Source organism: Bos javanicus, chromosome 18 (assembly GCF_032452875.1).
Source record: "Bos javanicus breed banteng chromosome 18, ARS-OSU_banteng_1.0, whole genome shotgun sequence".
Classification (NCBI taxonomy): Eukaryota; Metazoa; Chordata; class Mammalia; order Artiodactyla; family Bovidae; genus Bos; species Bos javanicus.
The window spans coordinates 63,469,319-63,485,257 of record NC_083885.1 but is presented as its reverse complement, the minus strand read 5'-3'; the positions used below and the strand labels follow the sequence as shown (position 1 = coordinate 63,485,257).

Here is a 15,939-nt window from a genome sequence, read left to right as displayed (position 1 = left end):
TCTGGGCTCCCATCATGGCCCCCGAGAGGGGCTGAGGCTTCCGTTCCCGGTGCAGGTAAAGAGGGCACCCGGTGGCAGGGTCTGGAGGCGGGCGTGGGGCTCAGACTCCCGGGGCTGGTGGAGGGGAGGCCGGGGGATGGTCTGGGACCCCCTCGCGTCCTGAGGCCGAGGAGGAACTGAGTCAGGGCTCCCGGGACCCAAGAGAGAAGCAGGGGGCGCTGCGGGCCGGCCGCCCGGGTCGTGAGTGCCCCTCCAGGTTCCGCCTGACGGGCCCTTCGCAGGTGAGATCCCGCCCGGAGGAAGGCGGAGGGAGGCGCGGGCCTGGGACCAGGAGGCGGAGGCGGGCCCCGAACCGAGAGGAGCGGGTCCCGGGCGGAGCCGGAGCCTGAGAGCGCGCGCGTCCGGTTCGGCAAGGACCGCGAGGTAAGGGGATACTGGCGGCCCCGGGCTCCCCAGGCAAGTCCAGAGGGGAGCGGGGCAGACAAACGGCCGAAAGGACGGCGGCCGCTGAAGCCCGGGCCGCAGCCACGTGGCCTCAGGAAGCGCGGTCTGGAGCCCCAGGGGGGTCGGGGTGGGGTCCCGGTCCCCGGTCCCCCTGCGCCGTCCGGGTGCCGCCCGCCTGGTCGCCTCTCCCACGGGGCTGAGAACCAGCCAGGTTGGATGTGGGGCGGGCTGGGGCCCGGAGAGGACGGAGCAGAGCCAGCTGTGCGTCCCCACCCTCCCCCTGCAGCTGGAGCCTCGGCAGGAAAGGGGGGGGGCGCGTGGAGGCGGGAGGAGGGGCGCGCGGGTCCAGGGTCGCGGCTCCTGCTCTCTGCCCGGCCCGAGGTCGTCACACACAACAGCTCCTCTGTGCGGAGTTGGCCCCGCCACTGGCTCTTTCCGAGCATGACCTCATTGCATCAGGCACACAAGGGAGATCCGAGCCTTCAATTTCAGGGGACACCGAGGCTCGGAGAAGTGGATGGACTGCTCCCCACACCCTCTCCACCCCACCCCAGCCCTCCCCCAGTCACCCCGAGTTCTCAGAACTAGCCAGGAGGAGCGGTGGCTTTCAAAAACAATTTCTAACTCGTTGTTCTTACCTGGAATGGAAAAAAAAAAAGCAAACAAACAGGGTCAAGGGTGTAGGTCCCTGGCCTTGATATGAAAGCATTATTTATTTTCCCACGGGTCTGCACGCCCTACCCTTTGGGGACCATGAGCGATACAACGTCCTTCCAGCTCCGGAGTTCGTCTGGCTGCGTTCCAGATTCAGGCGGGTTTTGCTGCTGTGTGACCCAGGGCCAGTTACCTCACCTCTCTGTGGCTCAAGCTGTCACCCACATCTCTAAAATGAACATAATAGCAGGGTTCTCCCCTCATAGGGGACTGTTGGGAGGACTACATGAGTTCCTTCATGTGCCTGAAGCGCTTAGACCCCTGCCTGGCCCAGGGTAAGTGCTTGGGAAACAATGTCAGCACCATGAGTCCACTCTAGGACAGCCCCTTGCAAATAGGCATTCCGACTTCCCAGTTTTCAGAGGAGCAAACTGAGGTGTGAGGTTGAGAGAGTTAGTTCCGGCTGTGTTTTGTTTTTGTTTTCCTCCTTCTGTCTGCATGGCTTGTGAGAGACCAAAATCTTAAGGAGCTGCTAAGTGTTAGAAAATGCCAGAGCTATCACCCTGTAGGGTGGTGGGAGGACAGGATGAGGGCAAGGTGGGGGTTGGGCAGGGAGAGGAAGCAGAGGTGGAGAGCCGTGCAGGGAGGGCCAATGCTTGGGGCAGCTGGCAGCTGAAGCCATAACTCTGGGCTCTGGAGGCCGGCAGAGCTGCTTTGTGACCTCGGGCAAGTCACATACCCTCTCTGAGCATCTGTTTCCTTCTCTGGGACAGGTGAGGATGATCCAAGGTTGAACCACGGAGTACACAGCATTTTCTGTGTGCTGGCTACCGTGCTAAGACTTTCCCTGGGGCAATATCTCACCAATTCTTTTGTTGTTGTTGTTGCACTGGTTGGCTAACAGGGTCTTAGTTCCCTAAACAGGGATTGAACCAGTGCCCTTGGCAGTGAAAGCTCATAGTCCTCACTACCAGACTGCCAGGGAATTCCCGCTCACTATTTCTTGCAAAGAGACTAAGAATTATCCTGTGAGTAACATTCCATTTTTGAGATGAGGAAGTGAGGTCAGAAAGGGTAAGTGATTTGCCCAAAGCAACCCAGCAATGTGCACAGTCAGATCCAAGTCTGGGCAGCTGGCTTTCTGAGTTCTGCTTTTTTTCACCTATAATTCATGGCTCAGTGAGACAGGGGGCACTGCTAGCTCTGAGACAGATTTTTTTTTTTTTTTAAACTGTAGATTGAGATTCGTTAATGAGCAGAGGTCAGCGTTGAAAAAGACTAACAGGGAATTCCCTGGTGGTCCAGTGGTTAGGACTCTGGGCTTCCACTGCAGGGGGTGTGGGTTCAATGCCTGGATGGGGAACTAGGGTCCTGCATAGCACGGCCAAAATAATACTATAGATTAGAATCGAAACTATCCAAGTGCCTAGCATGTGCTGAGTAGTCTCATTTCATAAAATGTTTCCCTTATACACTGGGTGGGGTGGGGAAGGAATGGTGATTGTGTTCCAGATTGCAGTAAAATATATTTATTCACCTGGGTGGAGGTTAGGGAATTTTGAGAAGCGCTATAGAGGTGGTCAAGCAAGACTGGTTTTTCAAGAGAAATAAATGTAAAGTGTGTATGTGTGTTTGAGTAGGGGAGTGGACAGCCCTCAGACCACAGCCATCTATAATTATTTCAAACCCTTTGGCTTTAATTTTTCTCCACATAAAAGCTGGTATTTCCCAGGGTGGTTGTTACTAAAAGGACAATGCTTTGCCTGCTTCAGAGGATTTTATGAAATCTAAATTTTGTTCCACAGTTTTGTCTGGGGACACATCTCCCCCCACCCCCAATGCTATCAGTATCAATTGACTGGTGGTGTTACAAATATAGTTTTCTCTGAGTGTTTCTGTGTGCCCTACAAGGAAGGTAGTGTTATTTTACCCATTTTCAGATAGAAAACAAGCCAAGCGATCACATCATTTATCTCAGTTCATACAGTTGGCAAAGGGTGGGGCTTCAATTCAAATAGAAAGAATGTTTATTATTATTCCAACAGTGACTGTTAAAACAAAAGTACAAGGTCATCAAGTCCCTCCCAGAAGTTCCGTAAAAACAGCCAAGTTCCAGGATATGGGCAAAGGTTGGTGGGTATATCTATTTACCATCAAGTCATGAAGTCATGAAGTCATGTGGCCATAGGACACCTGGTTTATAGTTCATGTGCTGCCAGACTGGAATTTATGCCATTCTTACCATGTTTTAACATAGGAAATTTTGCATTATTATTACTGTTACTCTTAGCAAGAAGTAAGGTATTATGCTGCTTGTTTCAAAACCAGATAATTTGAAATTGTAAAACACTGTGTAAAATGCTGTGGGTGTCGGGGGGATGGTCTAAGTGGTAAAGAGCCCACCCACAAATACAGGAGATGCAGGTTTGATCCCTGGGTGGGGAAGATGCCCTGGAGGAGGAAATGGCAACCCACTCCAGTGTTCTTGCCTGGAGAACACCATGGAGAGAGGAGCCTGGCTGACTGCAGTCCATGGGGTTGTAAAGAGTCAGACACGACTGAGCGTGCATGCGGACACGCACACACACGTACATGTGCAAGTATACAGATTCCCAGGCCCACCCTAAACCTCCCAAATTAGAATCCTCAGGCCAGCCTACATTATGACTTTTGTGTGTCCCAGGCAAAGCTTTCATGGACATAATTATCTATGTTATAATTATATTTTATGACCGTGTTGGTATAAAGACAAACATAATCCAGACATTTTGAAATAAATCAAAACACAGCGTCCCTCGGCTCAGAAGGGGCTTCTGTACCTTGTGTATTGACAGGGTGGGGGGCTCCCCTCGTCTGAGGGTCTCCTCTGCCCTCCTCTGGGCTGTGTGAGCTCTGTGGGCCCGGAAGGTGGTGCCGGAGAGGAAGACCTGCGCCTGTCCCCGCCCTGCGTGAGCTGGCGGCCAGCGGCCTCAGTTAAGGACCGAGGGTCAGAAAGGTAATAATAATAAATTAAAGCGTTTAAAACTGTGTGCGGGCCTCTAGAAGTGTGGCAGGCGCTGGGCACCGTGTCTCTTCCCCTAAAGGACAGGGGCAGCTCTGTCTTAAGGGTGGAATGAGTGATAGTCGCTCAGTCGTGTCCAACTCTTTGTGACCCCATGGACCTTAGTCCGCCAGGCTCCTCTGTCCAGGGAATCTTCTAGGCAAGAGTACTGGAGTCTCTTCTCCAGGGGACTTCCCGACCCAGGGATCGAACTGGGGTCTGCTGTATTGCAGGCAGATTCTTTACCGTCTGAGCCACTAGGGGAGCCCGTCTTCAAGGTGGAGTTTCTGCCGTTTGGGAAGAAGTCTGCAGGTTTGGTGAAGCGTGTTTTGCTGGTTCTCTGCAGTATGAAATCCTCAAACGTTAGTTCTAAGTGCAGTTAACATACAGGCAGACCTAAATTTGAGTCTGAGTTTTTAATCAAGCAGCTATGACTTCGGGCCTCAGTTTACGCAGCTGTAAAATGGAGTAACCCCCGTACCCCCCACCACGGTCGTGCTGTGCGTGTCCGGAGCATCCTTTGCACCGCGGGCTAGGCCAGGGCTGGGAACTCGGCAGGCAGGCCTCGGCAGCGTCCCTGGGGGAGGCCGTGCTAACCCGCCCCTACCCCGCAGATGCCGGTGCTGAAGCAGTTGGGCCCCGCGCAGCCCAAGAAGCGGCCGGAGCGCGGCGCCTTGTCCATCTCCGCGCCTCTCGGCGACTTCCGGCACACGCTGCACGTGGGGCGCGGCGGCGACGCCTTCGGGGACACCTCGTTCCTGAGCCGCCACGGCGGCGGGCCGCCCCCTGAGCCCAGGGCGCCGCCCGCGGGGGCGCCGCGCACCGCGCCGCCGCCCGCCGTGCCGCAGGCCTCGCCGCCCGCCCTCCGCGCGCCCGCGCCCGCCGACCCGCTGCTGTCCTTCCACCTGGATTTGGGCCCCTCCATGCTGGACGCGGTGCTGGGCGTCATGGACGCGGAGCGCCCGGGCGCCGCTGCCGCCAAGCCGGACGTGGACCCCGGGCCCGGGGCGCAGCACCCCCGGGCCCGCTGCCTCGCCAACGCGGACCTCGAGCCGGACGACGTCATCGGCCTGTAGGCACCCCCATTCCCTGCACTCTTACCGCCCAGCGCCCCACTTCTTTCTACATAAACCGACAAGGTCTGTGTCCCGGGTTTCGTTTGTTCACTTTGCACGTGGAGAGCGGTAACGGGACGGGGTGATGGGGTCCCGGCGCCCCTAAGAGCCAGGTGTGTCGCGGGGGGGGGTTCTGGTACCCGCCGGGTGGATAGTGGTAGAAATTCGGTGGTCCTGGTGTAATGGGATGCGGCCCCTTTAAGAGGGGCAGGGGCGTGGCGTGGCTCCCAGGGGCGGAGCCCCCACGTGGTCGCTCCCACTGCACAGTTCTTTCAGCAAAGTGGGCCGCGAGCCGCTGCCGGCCGGACGCGGTTCCGGGCTCGGCCCGACGCTTCCCGGGGGCTGGCCAAGGGCTGTGACCCAGGGAGCTCCACGCCGCCGGTGGATCCCGCCCAGGAGGGCTGCCCTTTACCCCGGGAGCGGCCGCGCAGGAAAAGTGGCCGGGAGGAGGCGTGGCCCCCTAGGAAAGGGACGCCCCGAGGCCGACAGGGGTGCCCGGAATCCGGGCTGAGAAGTTCATGCTGAGCCCGCAGGCGTCCAGTTCTCCCGCGGAGGACGAGGCCCGAGCGGGGCCCGGAGGAGCGTGGCAGCAGTGCAGATCCTTAGCGGGGCGGGGGCAACCAGGTTCTCCGGGGCGCGCGAGTGGCGAGCCGCGCTTGCGAACCCTAGGGGAGCCGAGCGGCGCCTGCGAACCCTAGGGGAGCTGAGCCGCGCTGGCTACGCGCCCGGGAGAGGCGGGGCCACACGCGATGGGGCGTGGGCAGGGGCGAGGCCACAACATAACCCGATCGCCCGCAGGTGTCGGGCTTACCCGGGCTCGGCGCAGGGCGGGCCCACGCGTGGGGTGCTTCCAGGCTGGGCCGGGGCCGGAGCCGCGCCCGTGACGTCACGGCGGGCCGGGCAGGGCTGACCCCGCGAGGAGCGGCCCGTGCCGGGCGAGCGCGCCCGCCGTACGCTACGCCTATGGCGGCGGCTGGAGGGCCGGAGCCGCCCGCGGGGGTCTCGGTTGCAGAACCCGGGCCCCCGCCGGCCTGCCGCTTCTTCCTGGAAGGCCGCTGCCGCTTCGGCGCCCGCTGCCGCCAGCCCCACCCCGGGGCGCCGGCGCTGCCGCAGCCTAGAGGCGAGGCCGAAGACCAGGCCAAAGTCAAGAAGCCGCCGCTGCGCACGGCTGAGGCCGTCATCCAGCGCATCCGCTGGGACCCTCACCTCAACCCGGCCGACTTCTCCGTGGGCTACGTCGACCGCTTCCTGGGCGTGCGCGAGGAGCCCTTCCTTTCCTTCTGCTGGGACGAGCCGCTAGCGGCGCTCGCGCCGGGTGTTCTGGCCGTGCCGCAGCACCGGGTGCGCTACTTCCGCTTCCGCGGCCGCCTGGTATGGGACCGCGCCTCGCGCACCGACCTCGTCTTTGGCTCCGGCTTGGCGGCTGGCCGTGGGCCCACCATCCTGGACGCGCTCCACGGCGAGGACGCGCACGGACCCGGAGGCGAGAGCGACGGCGTGAACGCGCACCGGCCCGGGGACGTGCACGACGGTGGGGACCGGAGCGGGGACGCGCACGGGAACGGGGAGGCGAGTGACGGCGAGGATGCCAACTCAGTCGGAGATGCGCTCGGAGGTGAGGATACGGACGGGACCGGAGGCGCACTGGACAGCGTAGCTGCCACCCGCCTTGGCACGGACGCAGGGGGGCCGGTACAGCCAGCCCAGACGCGACTCCGGGCAGCTTTGGCCTCGGACGGGGGAAGCCCCGAAGCTGGGCGCCTGACGCTGGCAGGCGTATTAGCGAGGACCCAGGAGTGGGAGTCGGCGGACTCTGGAGGCCAAGCTTGCCCGTGGATGGCGCCAGGAGGGGCGCTGAAGCCAGCTGCTGCCGCCGCCGCCGCCGCCGCCGCCAGGGCCATGCAGACCCGTGGCGGGAAGCCCCCGGAAAGCTTCTCTGAGATGGGAACGGAGTGGGGTCCCGGGATCTGGCCTGTGGACCGAGAAGCGACCGCGGCTGTGGGCCCTCGCCAGCCCCGCCCCACGCACTTTGTGGCGCTCATGGTGACGGAGCCTGAGCTGCGGGCCGAGGTGGCCAAGGTCCAGGAAGACCTGGTACGAGGCGCACCAGCTTGCGCGGCCTTCACGGTGCCGGCTGAAGCCCTCCACCTGACCCTGGCCCTGCTGAGGCTGGCGGGCCCCGGGGAGGTAGCGGCGGCCGTCACCGCGCTCAGACACGCGCTCTCTGACCCCAGGCTTGAGGTCCCTCTGAAGCTGAGGTTCGGTCGCCTGGTGTGCCTGGGCTCCCACGTGTTCTGCGCTCCCCCGTCCCCACCCCTGGAGAGCCTGGCCCAGAGGCTGAGCCAGAGGCTGGAGGCCGAGGGGCTGAGGGTGTTGCAGCCTCTCGGGGGGATACGCCCCCACCTCACCCTGGCCAAGGTGCCCCAGGGCGCCCAAGTCTGCCTTCCCGAGGTCAGCCCGCGGCAGGAGCTGGGGAGCCAGCCCCTGGGGACACTCTGGCTGTGCCGCGTGGGCAGGGCCGGGGGCACCTACCAGGCCCTGGCCGAGCTCCCCCTGGGAGGTCAACCCCAGAAATAAGGGCCGGGCCCCAGACAAGGACAAAGCGCACACGTGGCTTCTCTCTCTCTCTCTTTAATTTTGGTTTCTCTCAAGCTTCAAAGTGGTGCTCAGTGCTCCAAGGAAAAGAATGAAGGAAGGAAAGGGGAGGGGAGAGGGGGGAGAGGGGAGGCAGAGGAGGACATCTGCAAGAGAAGCAGCCTGACAGTCCAGCTGTTTGCAACTCATCGCACCCTCCAGTTACATGGCAGAAGAGGGAGGGAGACGGAAAAGAAAAGGGGAGGAAGAAAAATAACTTAAATAAACACACACAAAAAGAAAAGAGAAGGAAACATGACGTGAGCTGGTGATCCATGAGGCAGGGAGGGAGGGTAACCGCTTTACCTGTGCTGAACCGAGGGAAGAGTGCGAGGAGGGGGAGGACGGGGCAGGGGAGACACGGGGGAGGGGGACACGGAGACAACTCAATACAACTGCAGACGAGGCGGCCCGGCCGGCGAGGTCCCGCGGCGGCCTCCGGAGTCCTCAGTGTGGCGGCGGCATGGCGGGTGGCGGCGGCGACGGTGGCTTCTGGGCTCGGGGGCCGAGGGCAGGGCACAGTCTCTAGGCGGCTCCCCTCGCCCCAAACACTGAGGCCCCGGAGGGCTGGCAACAAGAGTCTGTGGAGCGGCAGGCGGGCGGCGGGCAGCGGGCATGCCCCCACCGCAGGCGGGCGCGGGCGGAGCGGCCTGTCTTCTTGCCCTGCCCCCCGGCATGGGACGGGCCAGGGTGCTGGGTCGGTACCGGAGTACGAGCTCGAGAGAGAGAGAGAAAAAACACTGAGACAGCATTAGTGGAGGGCCAGACGGACAGACCAGCCTACAGACCGCGCCCCCAGCCCTCCGCTGCCCCCACTCCTTCCCTAGCCCGACCCTCTGAGGCCAAAAATAAAAATGTAGAAAAATCTCTGTACAGACTCCCCGGTGGGAAAACGGGGGCAGGGACGAGGGCTCTTCCTGGAGCCCTCTCCCCACGAATTAATTTACATCCCAAGTCCATGGCTCAAAGACAAGATCTGCAACCCGGCCCCCCGCCCCCACGGCGCTGGTGCTCAGAAGGCTGGCAGCTGCGCCAGGCTGAGGCGGCAGTCGATGCTGGAGTTGTCCGGGCCCGTGTAGGCCAGGCCCAGGGGCTCCAAGAAGGCCCGGCAGGCGGCCTCGCCCTCGAAGGCCAGCTCGGCCTGCAGGTAGGAGACGGGCAGCGCTGGGCGGAAGCTACGGAGACAAGAGGAGAAGGTGATGAGGCGGCAGTGGACGCGGGAAGGCCCCCTGGGCTGGGAGGGGGCGCCCCCGTTCGGGCGCCAGAGAGGTTTCCTCAGCGCGTTAGCTGCCAGCCTGCTCCCACCCGCAGCCTCCCCACCTCAGCGGCTCGGGGGGGCCCGGGGTGGGGTCGGGGCCCCAGCCCCGGCTGCGCCCCCCCTCGCCCTCACTTACCTGAGCGGGGGACAGGAGGAGGGGATGGGAGGGAAGGGCCAGCTGGCTCCTCTGCTGGCTGGGGGCCTGCGCAGACCCTCACAAGAGGGCCCACCGCGGCCAGGGGGGCGGGGAGGCAGGGGTCGATGCGAAGGGCAGGGGTCGATGTGAGGGGCCGGGACTGACCCTATCTGGGGACCACCCCTCCTGCTTGCCTCACCCTGGTCAGAGGAGGCTGAGCACCCAGCTAAGAGGTGGTGGGCCGGTGCCAGCCAGCAGCTGTGCGCCCTCCCAGCAGTGGGCCCACCCAGCTGTATGCACCCAGGAGCAAGGCTCCAGGGCCACGGCCGCTGGGCGTGCACTAGTGGGGACACCGGACCCCTCCCGCCTCGAACCCTGGCCGTCTGCGGGACTGGCCCTGGGACAGGAGGCGGTCTCTGCCAAAGACGTGGGCCCCTTCAGACAGGCCCCTTGGTGCTCTGGGCAGGCAGCAGCCCGCGCCCTGCCTGGTCTGCTGAGTCTGGCCCACTGCCTGTCTTTCCGCGGCCCCACCCTCTACCTCACCCTTAAACGTTCTTACCCCACACTGAAGCCCACAAGGAGCCTCCTAACCTTCAGTGGGTGTTCATCCCCACCCAGACTGCGCCCGTGGCTCCCAAGGCCCTTGGGACCTCTGAGCAGGGCTTGGCAGCCTGTCACCTCAGGAGGTGGCCCTGCTGGGGGCGACCTGGGCACCGCTCAACACTCAGTGCATCCCTGGCCTCCAGCCCTAGAAGCCGGGACAACCCCGGCTGTGACAAAAAAAGGGGTGTCCTGAGCCCACCTGGGGCGCCTCCCTCCTAACAGATGTGAGCACACCGTTGCCCAGGGCAGAGGGCACCCTCTTTGGGGGCCGTCCGGCGTCGCTTGCCCATGACACCTGGCCGTAAACTCATCTGAGCTCTTAGGAGGGCACAAGGCCCGGTTGCTGAGCCCACAGCTACTGAGGGCGGGGCCGGCTCTGCAGGCTGCCCCACGGGGCGCTCAGCCTCTGGGGGGACTCGGCCTCAGGAGGGTCAGGGAGGCAGGAGGCCTTGGAGGAAGGGGGCCTGGACAAGAGGATGATGTGGGGGGTCCAGGCTGCCGAGAGCAGAGAGCAGCAGGGGGGGGAGGTGGCTGTGCAGAAGGGGGCGGGTCCAGAAGAGGGCGGAGCACACAGGTAGGGGGAGGAGACAGGGCGCCCGCCGCAGGGCGGGGCACAGGGGTGGAGGGCCGGGGCAGAGCTCAGCTTTACATACGTTTTGATCATTGCCTTGAGCGCAGCCTTGCGCTCCCGGTCTGCAAACTTGTCCACGAGGTAGCCAGACATGCAGGGCGCGTGAGAGTAGAGCCGGAAAAAGCGGTGGTAGTTGCCCAGAGCCCAGGCGGCCCTGAGCGCCAGGGCGTGGGCCACGCAAGGGTCCGCCTTCAGCTCCCGAGTCAGGTATGCCAGCTCCGTGGTGATGTCTGCGGCCAGAGACTCGGGGTCAGGGGGCTTGGGGGGCCGCATTGGGAGCCCGGGGCCGCGGTCCTGCGCCTCACCTCCCGAGTTCTTGGTGAAGATGTAATAGAGGATCCGGTAGGCGGTAAACTCGCCCACGTTGCCCGGCAGGTTCTCGGCGTACAGCGACTTGAGCTGCGTCTGGCACTGGTTGAACTCTTCGTGGTCCCCCTGGAGGGCACAGCGTGAGGGGGCAGAGTGAGCCCCACACGGCTGGATAGGGGGACGGCTGAAAGCCCGGGGTGAGGTGGGGCCCTGCCCGCCCCTCACCTTCTCCAAAGCGATGCGCGCATGGGTCTCGTATACCTCCACCGTGAACTCGGTGCGCACACCCTGCACCTGATGGCAGGAGAGCGGACGTCAGGGCAGAGCCGGCATCACCCCATCGGCCCCCTCCCCGACCCCCTCCCCGGCCCCCGCCTCACCGTGAGGTCCTGCCGGATGGACTTCATCTGCTCGCAGGCAAAGGCGTAGTCCTGCTTCTCCTTCCAGTGGGACTTGACCATGCACAGCGACTTCTTCAGAACCTGGGGCAGGTGAAGTAAGGCTCAGTGTGACCTGGGCAGGACCAGTCGGAAGGGCTAAAATCTGCTAGGGGCCCACGGACCCGAGTCCCAAAGTGGGGGCTCAACGTCAGACCCTCAGTGTGTGTCAACATTAGAAACGAGCACTGCCAACAGTAAGAGCGCACTCCTGGCCTCAGCCTGCCGCACCTGTGCGCCCAGCTCGGGCCTCGGGGACACACCAGGTCTCGTAGGCACCGGCCTCCTCAGTAGGGATGGAGGCACCGAGGCCGCCCCGCCTCCCGGACTCGTCTCCCGAGTGCAAGCTCCGGGTCAGCACCCCTGGGTGTGGCAGCTCCCTGCTCATCACCGCCCATCCCTGGCCTGGCCTCCCGGGCACGGAGGCGCTGCCCTCGTGCTGGGCACTCACCGGCACAGGGCGCACCGTGGACGGGTCGGGAGCACAGGTGAGGCGCAGGTAGTGCTTGGTGACATCCAGGCAGGTGCCCACGATCTGCAGCTCCTGCCAGTCAGGGTCGGCTGCACCGCCCTCCAGGCTGCCCACCTGCAGCACCAGGGGCTCCAGGCGCAGGCGGCGCGAGTGTCCGTGCTGGAAGCGCGCTGCCCGCTTCTGCTTCTTCAGCTCGCGCTCTGGCTCCTCACACTCCAGGGCTGCCATCTTCTTGCGGCTGCGCTTGGTGGGCGCCAGGTCGTGCCTGGGGGAGGGGGTGGGGGGGCGTGGGGGTACGGGGTGAGGGGCATGGCATTGCCCTCTCAGACGCTCCCCAGAGACACCAACCGCCCTCTTCCTCCCAGGACCCCCAAACCAGCCCCTCCCGCCGTCAGCCCAAGGCTCACCTCTTGCCCCGCTGTGCCCGACCCCGGCCCCGGTCCATGTGGGCTCCCCTGCCTCCCCGGCCCTTCGGGGGTGGGTTCCTGCGGCCCACAGGGTGACACTCGTTGCCTGAGCAGGAACTCTCGGAATCCGAGTGTGAGTCGCTGCCGGAGGGAGGGGCGGGAAGGTAAGGCCTGGCCTGGTCCCTGTGGGGCCTCCCCTCCCCGTCGCCCGCCTGGGGACCCCGGCACCTGCGGCGGAAGTGGCGGGTGGGGGAGCGGGAGGAGGAGCGGGAGCGGGAGTCGGTGCTGGAGGAGGAGCTGTGGTCCTTCATGAAGACGTTGCGGTTGCCGAACTTGGCGAAGCTGCTGCCTCGGGCTCGGCCAGCGCCCCCAGCCCCCGGCGTCCCTCGCTGGGACTGGGCACCCCCACCCCTGGTCGCGGAGGCTGCCCCCCTGGGAGGATGGAGGGTGCTGGGCGCCTCCCACCGCTTCTTCTTGGGGCTCTCAGCCACAGGCTCCCGAGTCAGCCTGAGAACACGGCAGGGCAGAGCATTACAGTCTGGCGCCTCCCGTTCCCTGCCCTGTGCCTTCAGGAGGAAGGACACCTCCCCAGGCATCACACGCAGCTAACAAGGTACAGAAAGGGGAGGTGCTCCGGGCCGCTGAATAACACGCCCCCCAGCTCGCATGCCCCGGAATTCCAGCCCAGCCAACTCCCGCTCCAGGACCCAACCCTCCTGCCCACTTCTCTGCAGGGCTCCCTTCAGCCCCAGGCCCCCTGTGTCTTCCCCCGACTCACCCGGGCAGGGGCTCGCGGCTCCAGTCGATGGTGTAGGCCGAGCCGTCCTGCAGCCGCGCCTGCAGCACCTCCTTGAGCAGCTTCTCTGTGCGGTCCTTGTCCTCCTCCGACTCACAGGCCGTGAAGCAGCGTTCCACATACTCCTTCATGTCCTGTGGCCAGTCGTCCGGCTTCCCAGACAGGTTCCCCCTGGCGGAGGGCGGGCGTGTACAGCTGGTTGGGAAGCAGCCCCCACACCCGGGCCAGGACCCTCGTCAGCCCTCCTTGTAACACCCAGGGAGGGAGGGTCTACTTTCTCAGGGATGGGTGGGCACTCACCTGTGGTTCTGGACTTTCTCGGAGTTGGGCTGGGGGCCAAAGCCGCTGTGCTGGCCCTCCGTGGTGGAACTGAAGTTCTGGTTTGTGACAGGAAAGGGCCGTTTCTGGATGTTGAACTTGAGTCCCCCAGTCCCAGGGGCTGCTGTGAGGGCGTGAAAAGCTGGGGTCAGCTGGCCCCACCCCTCAGAACCGGACACCTGAGCTGGGAATCCCGCCTCCTTCCCGAGCAGCCACACCCACAGCCTGGGTGGTCCCAACATGGGAAGCCAGGTCAGGGTGCAGGGTGCCCAAGAGAGGACCCTGCCCCGTGCCCCCGCTCCCCACCCCGAGGCGCTCACGCTTCATGCGATTCCACAGCTGCTGGCCCTTCTTGGGCTTGACGGGCTCAGGGTAGGTGTGCTGCCCGTAGGCCTGGCCTGATGCGGGTCCTGCCTGGCTGTGCTGGGTGGCGGGGGCTGTCCCAGGCTGGGGGCCGCTGCTCAGAGGATGGGTCCCGTGCTGGGGGTTGGCAGGCTGCGGGGGCTGGGCCGCGGGCAGCTGCTGAGGGGGCGCCTGGTAGGGCATGCCTTCGTCCATGCCCGGGACGGGGGGCTATGGGAGAAACGGGCGCTGAGGGTGGAGCAGGCGCTCCAGGCCGGCCCTCGCTCCAGTTTTCACCATCGCATCCTACAGCGTGCAGCTCTCCCCACCCCGACCTCAGAGCGACCCTCGGGTGCAGACTTAGCTACCACAGCCACCCTGCTGACCGCCAGGGGGCTCGGGCTCCTCCTTACCTCCCGCCATACCCCTGCCTGGACAGGCTGCAGGGATGGGCATGGGCATTACCTGGTTCAGAGGCCCTTGGTGCTGGGGCGCGGCTGAGCCGTAGGAGCTGGCCATGCCGTACTGGGAGGGGGAACCGTAGCTCTGGTACACGCTCTGCCGGGGGCAAGGGAGGAAGGGGTCAGCCGCAGGCCCACTCCTTCCAGGGCGGGGGGCCTGGCCCTGCTCTCTCCCAGTCCTCAGAGGCAATCCGCCACTGACCTCTCACCCCTCCCCTCTCCACAGCATAAACGCACCAAACTGGCTCATGCTACAGGTCACAAGATAAGATGAAAACCTCCCTGTGTCCCACGTTTCACCGTGTTCAACAGCCATCTACTGAGCGCTACCCCGTCTAAACACAACAGAACAACTGCACACACAGAAACCCAGTTCTGATGAAATCAGCTGCAGGCACCTAACACTCCCCCCCAGTGAGTGAAGAAAGAAGGCCAAGCAGAGAAGCCGAGTGGCAGGCAGGGTGGGCGGCAGGCCTGCCACTCCAAGGAAGCCTGTTCCGGGTAGCCCTCTGCAAGGAGCGCAGGGACAAGAGGGCAGGGAGTAGGGAGCAAGAGTGGGCCTGGGGTGCGCCGCGGAAGGCCGCAAGCCGGGGAGGGTCTTCCTGCAGCCGCCCCTGCTGTGGTCAGTCCATCAGCTGCCCTGGAGCCCGCCCCGCGGGGCACTCACCACGGGGTAGTAGTAGCTGTAAGGGTAGGTGTAGTTGTACTGCTGGTACCACTGGTAGTACTGCTGCTGCTGCAGGGCCGAGGCCTCTGCCTGCGACACGTACTGTGGGCAGAGGGTGGCAGGCCTGAGCGCTGCAGGCGGGAGCCCCATTTCCCAGGAGTTAACTTCTCAGGGACGGAGCCGGGGCTGCACCTCTCCACGGAGACCACCCCCTCTGCCATCCCACCCAGGCACCTCTCCCTCCTTAGGCTGGACTCCCCACGGTGAGGACCATATAGCCCTAGACTCCTCGAGAAGACAGACCGGGCATCCCCACAAGGGCTCCAGGAGCATCTTCAGAACGCCCTGCCCTGGTGATCCCAGAGGACACCACTGTGCTCCCCGCCCCGCTCAGGGTTCCCAGTCCCGCGGGGACTTCTCTCACTTGTGCACCGGCCACAGGCCCGTTGCTGCTGGCCTTGGCGGAGCTGCCGGCGGCTCCTGCTTTGCTGATGCTGGCCAGGGCCTGGCGGGCCTTCTCCCACTCTGGATTCTCGTGCATGGGAGTCTCCATGCCGTTCTCTCTGCCTGCCCCGGCCACCATACTGTACTGAGAGGACCTGCAGGAAGAGCACGTGGAGTCAGCCCCCGCTCCCACCACAGACGGTGGGCAGGATGGAGGCCAGCAAACGACAGGGCTGGAATCCTACAGCCTCAGCGTCTAACCTGAGGCGTGCTGACAGTTCCTGCTCACAGCTCTCCGTGAGCCGTGAACGCCACTGCCTACCTAAGGTGCTTCACCAGACGCCTGCTACATACAGCTGTTAAAAGTCAAACAAGAAGACGCCCAGTATCCACAGAACTTAAAACCTGGGGCCGAGCAGGCCTAAATGTTTTAGGAATCCACAAATTCTGTCTGATGCCACTTCAGTCAGAAAGTTAATCACCACACTGTTTTGGAAAAAATAAGGAACTAAAAAAAAAATAAAATAAATTGAGTATGAAGCCCACACAAGCCTCACCCCCAGCCCAAGCACAGGGACGATCGCATCATGACCCCCATGCTGAGTGAGGGCCCACCCAGAGCCCAACACTGGGCCTTGCTTCCTCTCACCACCCCCCACCCCCATGCCATCCCTCCAGCCCCACTAACCAATCTGTGCTGCGCTGATCACCCACATTGGCCGCCATCTGCACCCTGGGGTGTAAGGGGTGGACCTCGGGAGCCAGAATGCT

The 15,939-nt window shown here is 63.5% G+C and overlaps 3 protein-coding genes across 8 annotated transcripts; 2 read left to right on the top strand and 1 right to left on the bottom strand.

Moving 5' to 3' along the window:
* The first annotated feature begins 333 nt into the window (after nt 1-333).
* On the top strand, nt 334-5,284 carry CDC42EP5 (CDC42 effector protein 5). 4 transcript variants are annotated; one of them, XM_061389421.1, is made up of 3 exons: nt 334-423; nt 1,365-1,433; nt 4,753-5,284. In XM_061389421.1, exon 3 carries the CDS (start codon nt 4,753-4,755, stop codon nt 5,212-5,214), a length of 462 nt encoding a protein of 153 aa, XP_061245405.1. In that variant the 5' UTR covers nt 334-423; nt 1,365-1,433; the 3' UTR covers nt 5,215-5,284. The 4 variants fall into 4 exon arrangements, with proteins under 4 accessions (XP_061245405.1, XP_061245401.1, XP_061245404.1 ...); XM_061389417.1 differs by lacking the exon at nt 1,365-1,433 and having other exon boundaries at nt 337-423; XM_061389420.1 differs by lacking the exons at nt 334-423; nt 1,365-1,433 and adding an exon at nt 3,138-3,227.
* Nucleotides 5,285-5,374: 90 nt separating this feature from the next.
* LENG9 (leukocyte receptor cluster member 9) lies at nt 5,375-8,141 on the top strand. Its single transcript, XM_061389410.1, has one exon. The coding sequence runs from the start codon at nt 6,217-6,219 to the stop codon at nt 7,828-7,830; it is 1,614 nt and encodes a 537-aa protein (XP_061245394.1). The 5' UTR covers nt 5,375-6,216; the 3' UTR covers nt 7,831-8,141.
* On the bottom strand, nt 7,865-15,939 carry LENG8 (leukocyte receptor cluster member 8). Of its 3 annotated transcripts, XM_061389390.1 has the most exons (15): nt 15,857-15,939; nt 15,149-15,323; nt 14,725-14,826; nt 14,062-14,154; nt 13,575-13,827; nt 13,237-13,378; nt 12,919-13,107; nt 12,369-12,647; nt 12,141-12,281; nt 11,713-11,998; nt 11,205-11,306; nt 11,050-11,118; nt 10,821-10,950; nt 10,538-10,745; nt 7,865-9,062 (listed from the first exon to the last, which is right to left on the bottom strand). In XM_061389390.1, exons 1-15 carry the CDS (start codon nt 15,892-15,894, stop codon nt 8,900-8,902), a joined length of 2,370 nt encoding a protein of 789 aa, XP_061245374.1. In that variant the 5' UTR covers nt 15,895-15,939; the 3' UTR covers nt 7,865-8,899. The 3 variants fall into 3 exon arrangements, with proteins under 3 accessions (XP_061245374.1, XP_061245372.1, XP_061245373.1); XM_061389388.1 differs by having other exon boundaries at nt 7,865-10,745; XM_061389389.1 differs by having other exon boundaries at nt 7,865-10,745; nt 13,237-13,375.

Bases quoted from the DNA above. Each gene is read 5' to 3' on its own strand.
- CDC42EP5 (XM_061389421.1), top strand. From the start codon at position 4,753: ATGCCGGTGCTGAAGCAGTTGGGCCCCGCGCAGCCCAAGAAGCGGCCG.
- LENG9 (XM_061389410.1), top strand. From the start codon at position 6,217: ATGGCGGCGGCTGGAGGGCCGGAGCCGCCCGCGGGGGTCTCGGTTGCA.
- LENG8 (XM_061389388.1), bottom strand. From the start codon at position 15,894: ATGGCGGCCAATGTGGGTGATCAGCGCAGCACAGATTG. The intron at 14,827-15,148 runs GTGAGAGAAGTC...CTCTGCCCACAG, and splicing joins GGCCTGTGGCCGGTGCACAA to TACGTGTCGCAGGCAGAGGC. The intron at 11,119-11,204 runs GTGAGGCGGGGG...TCCTGCCATCAG, and splicing joins CCATCCGGCAGGACCTCACG to GTGCAGGGTGTGCGCACCGA.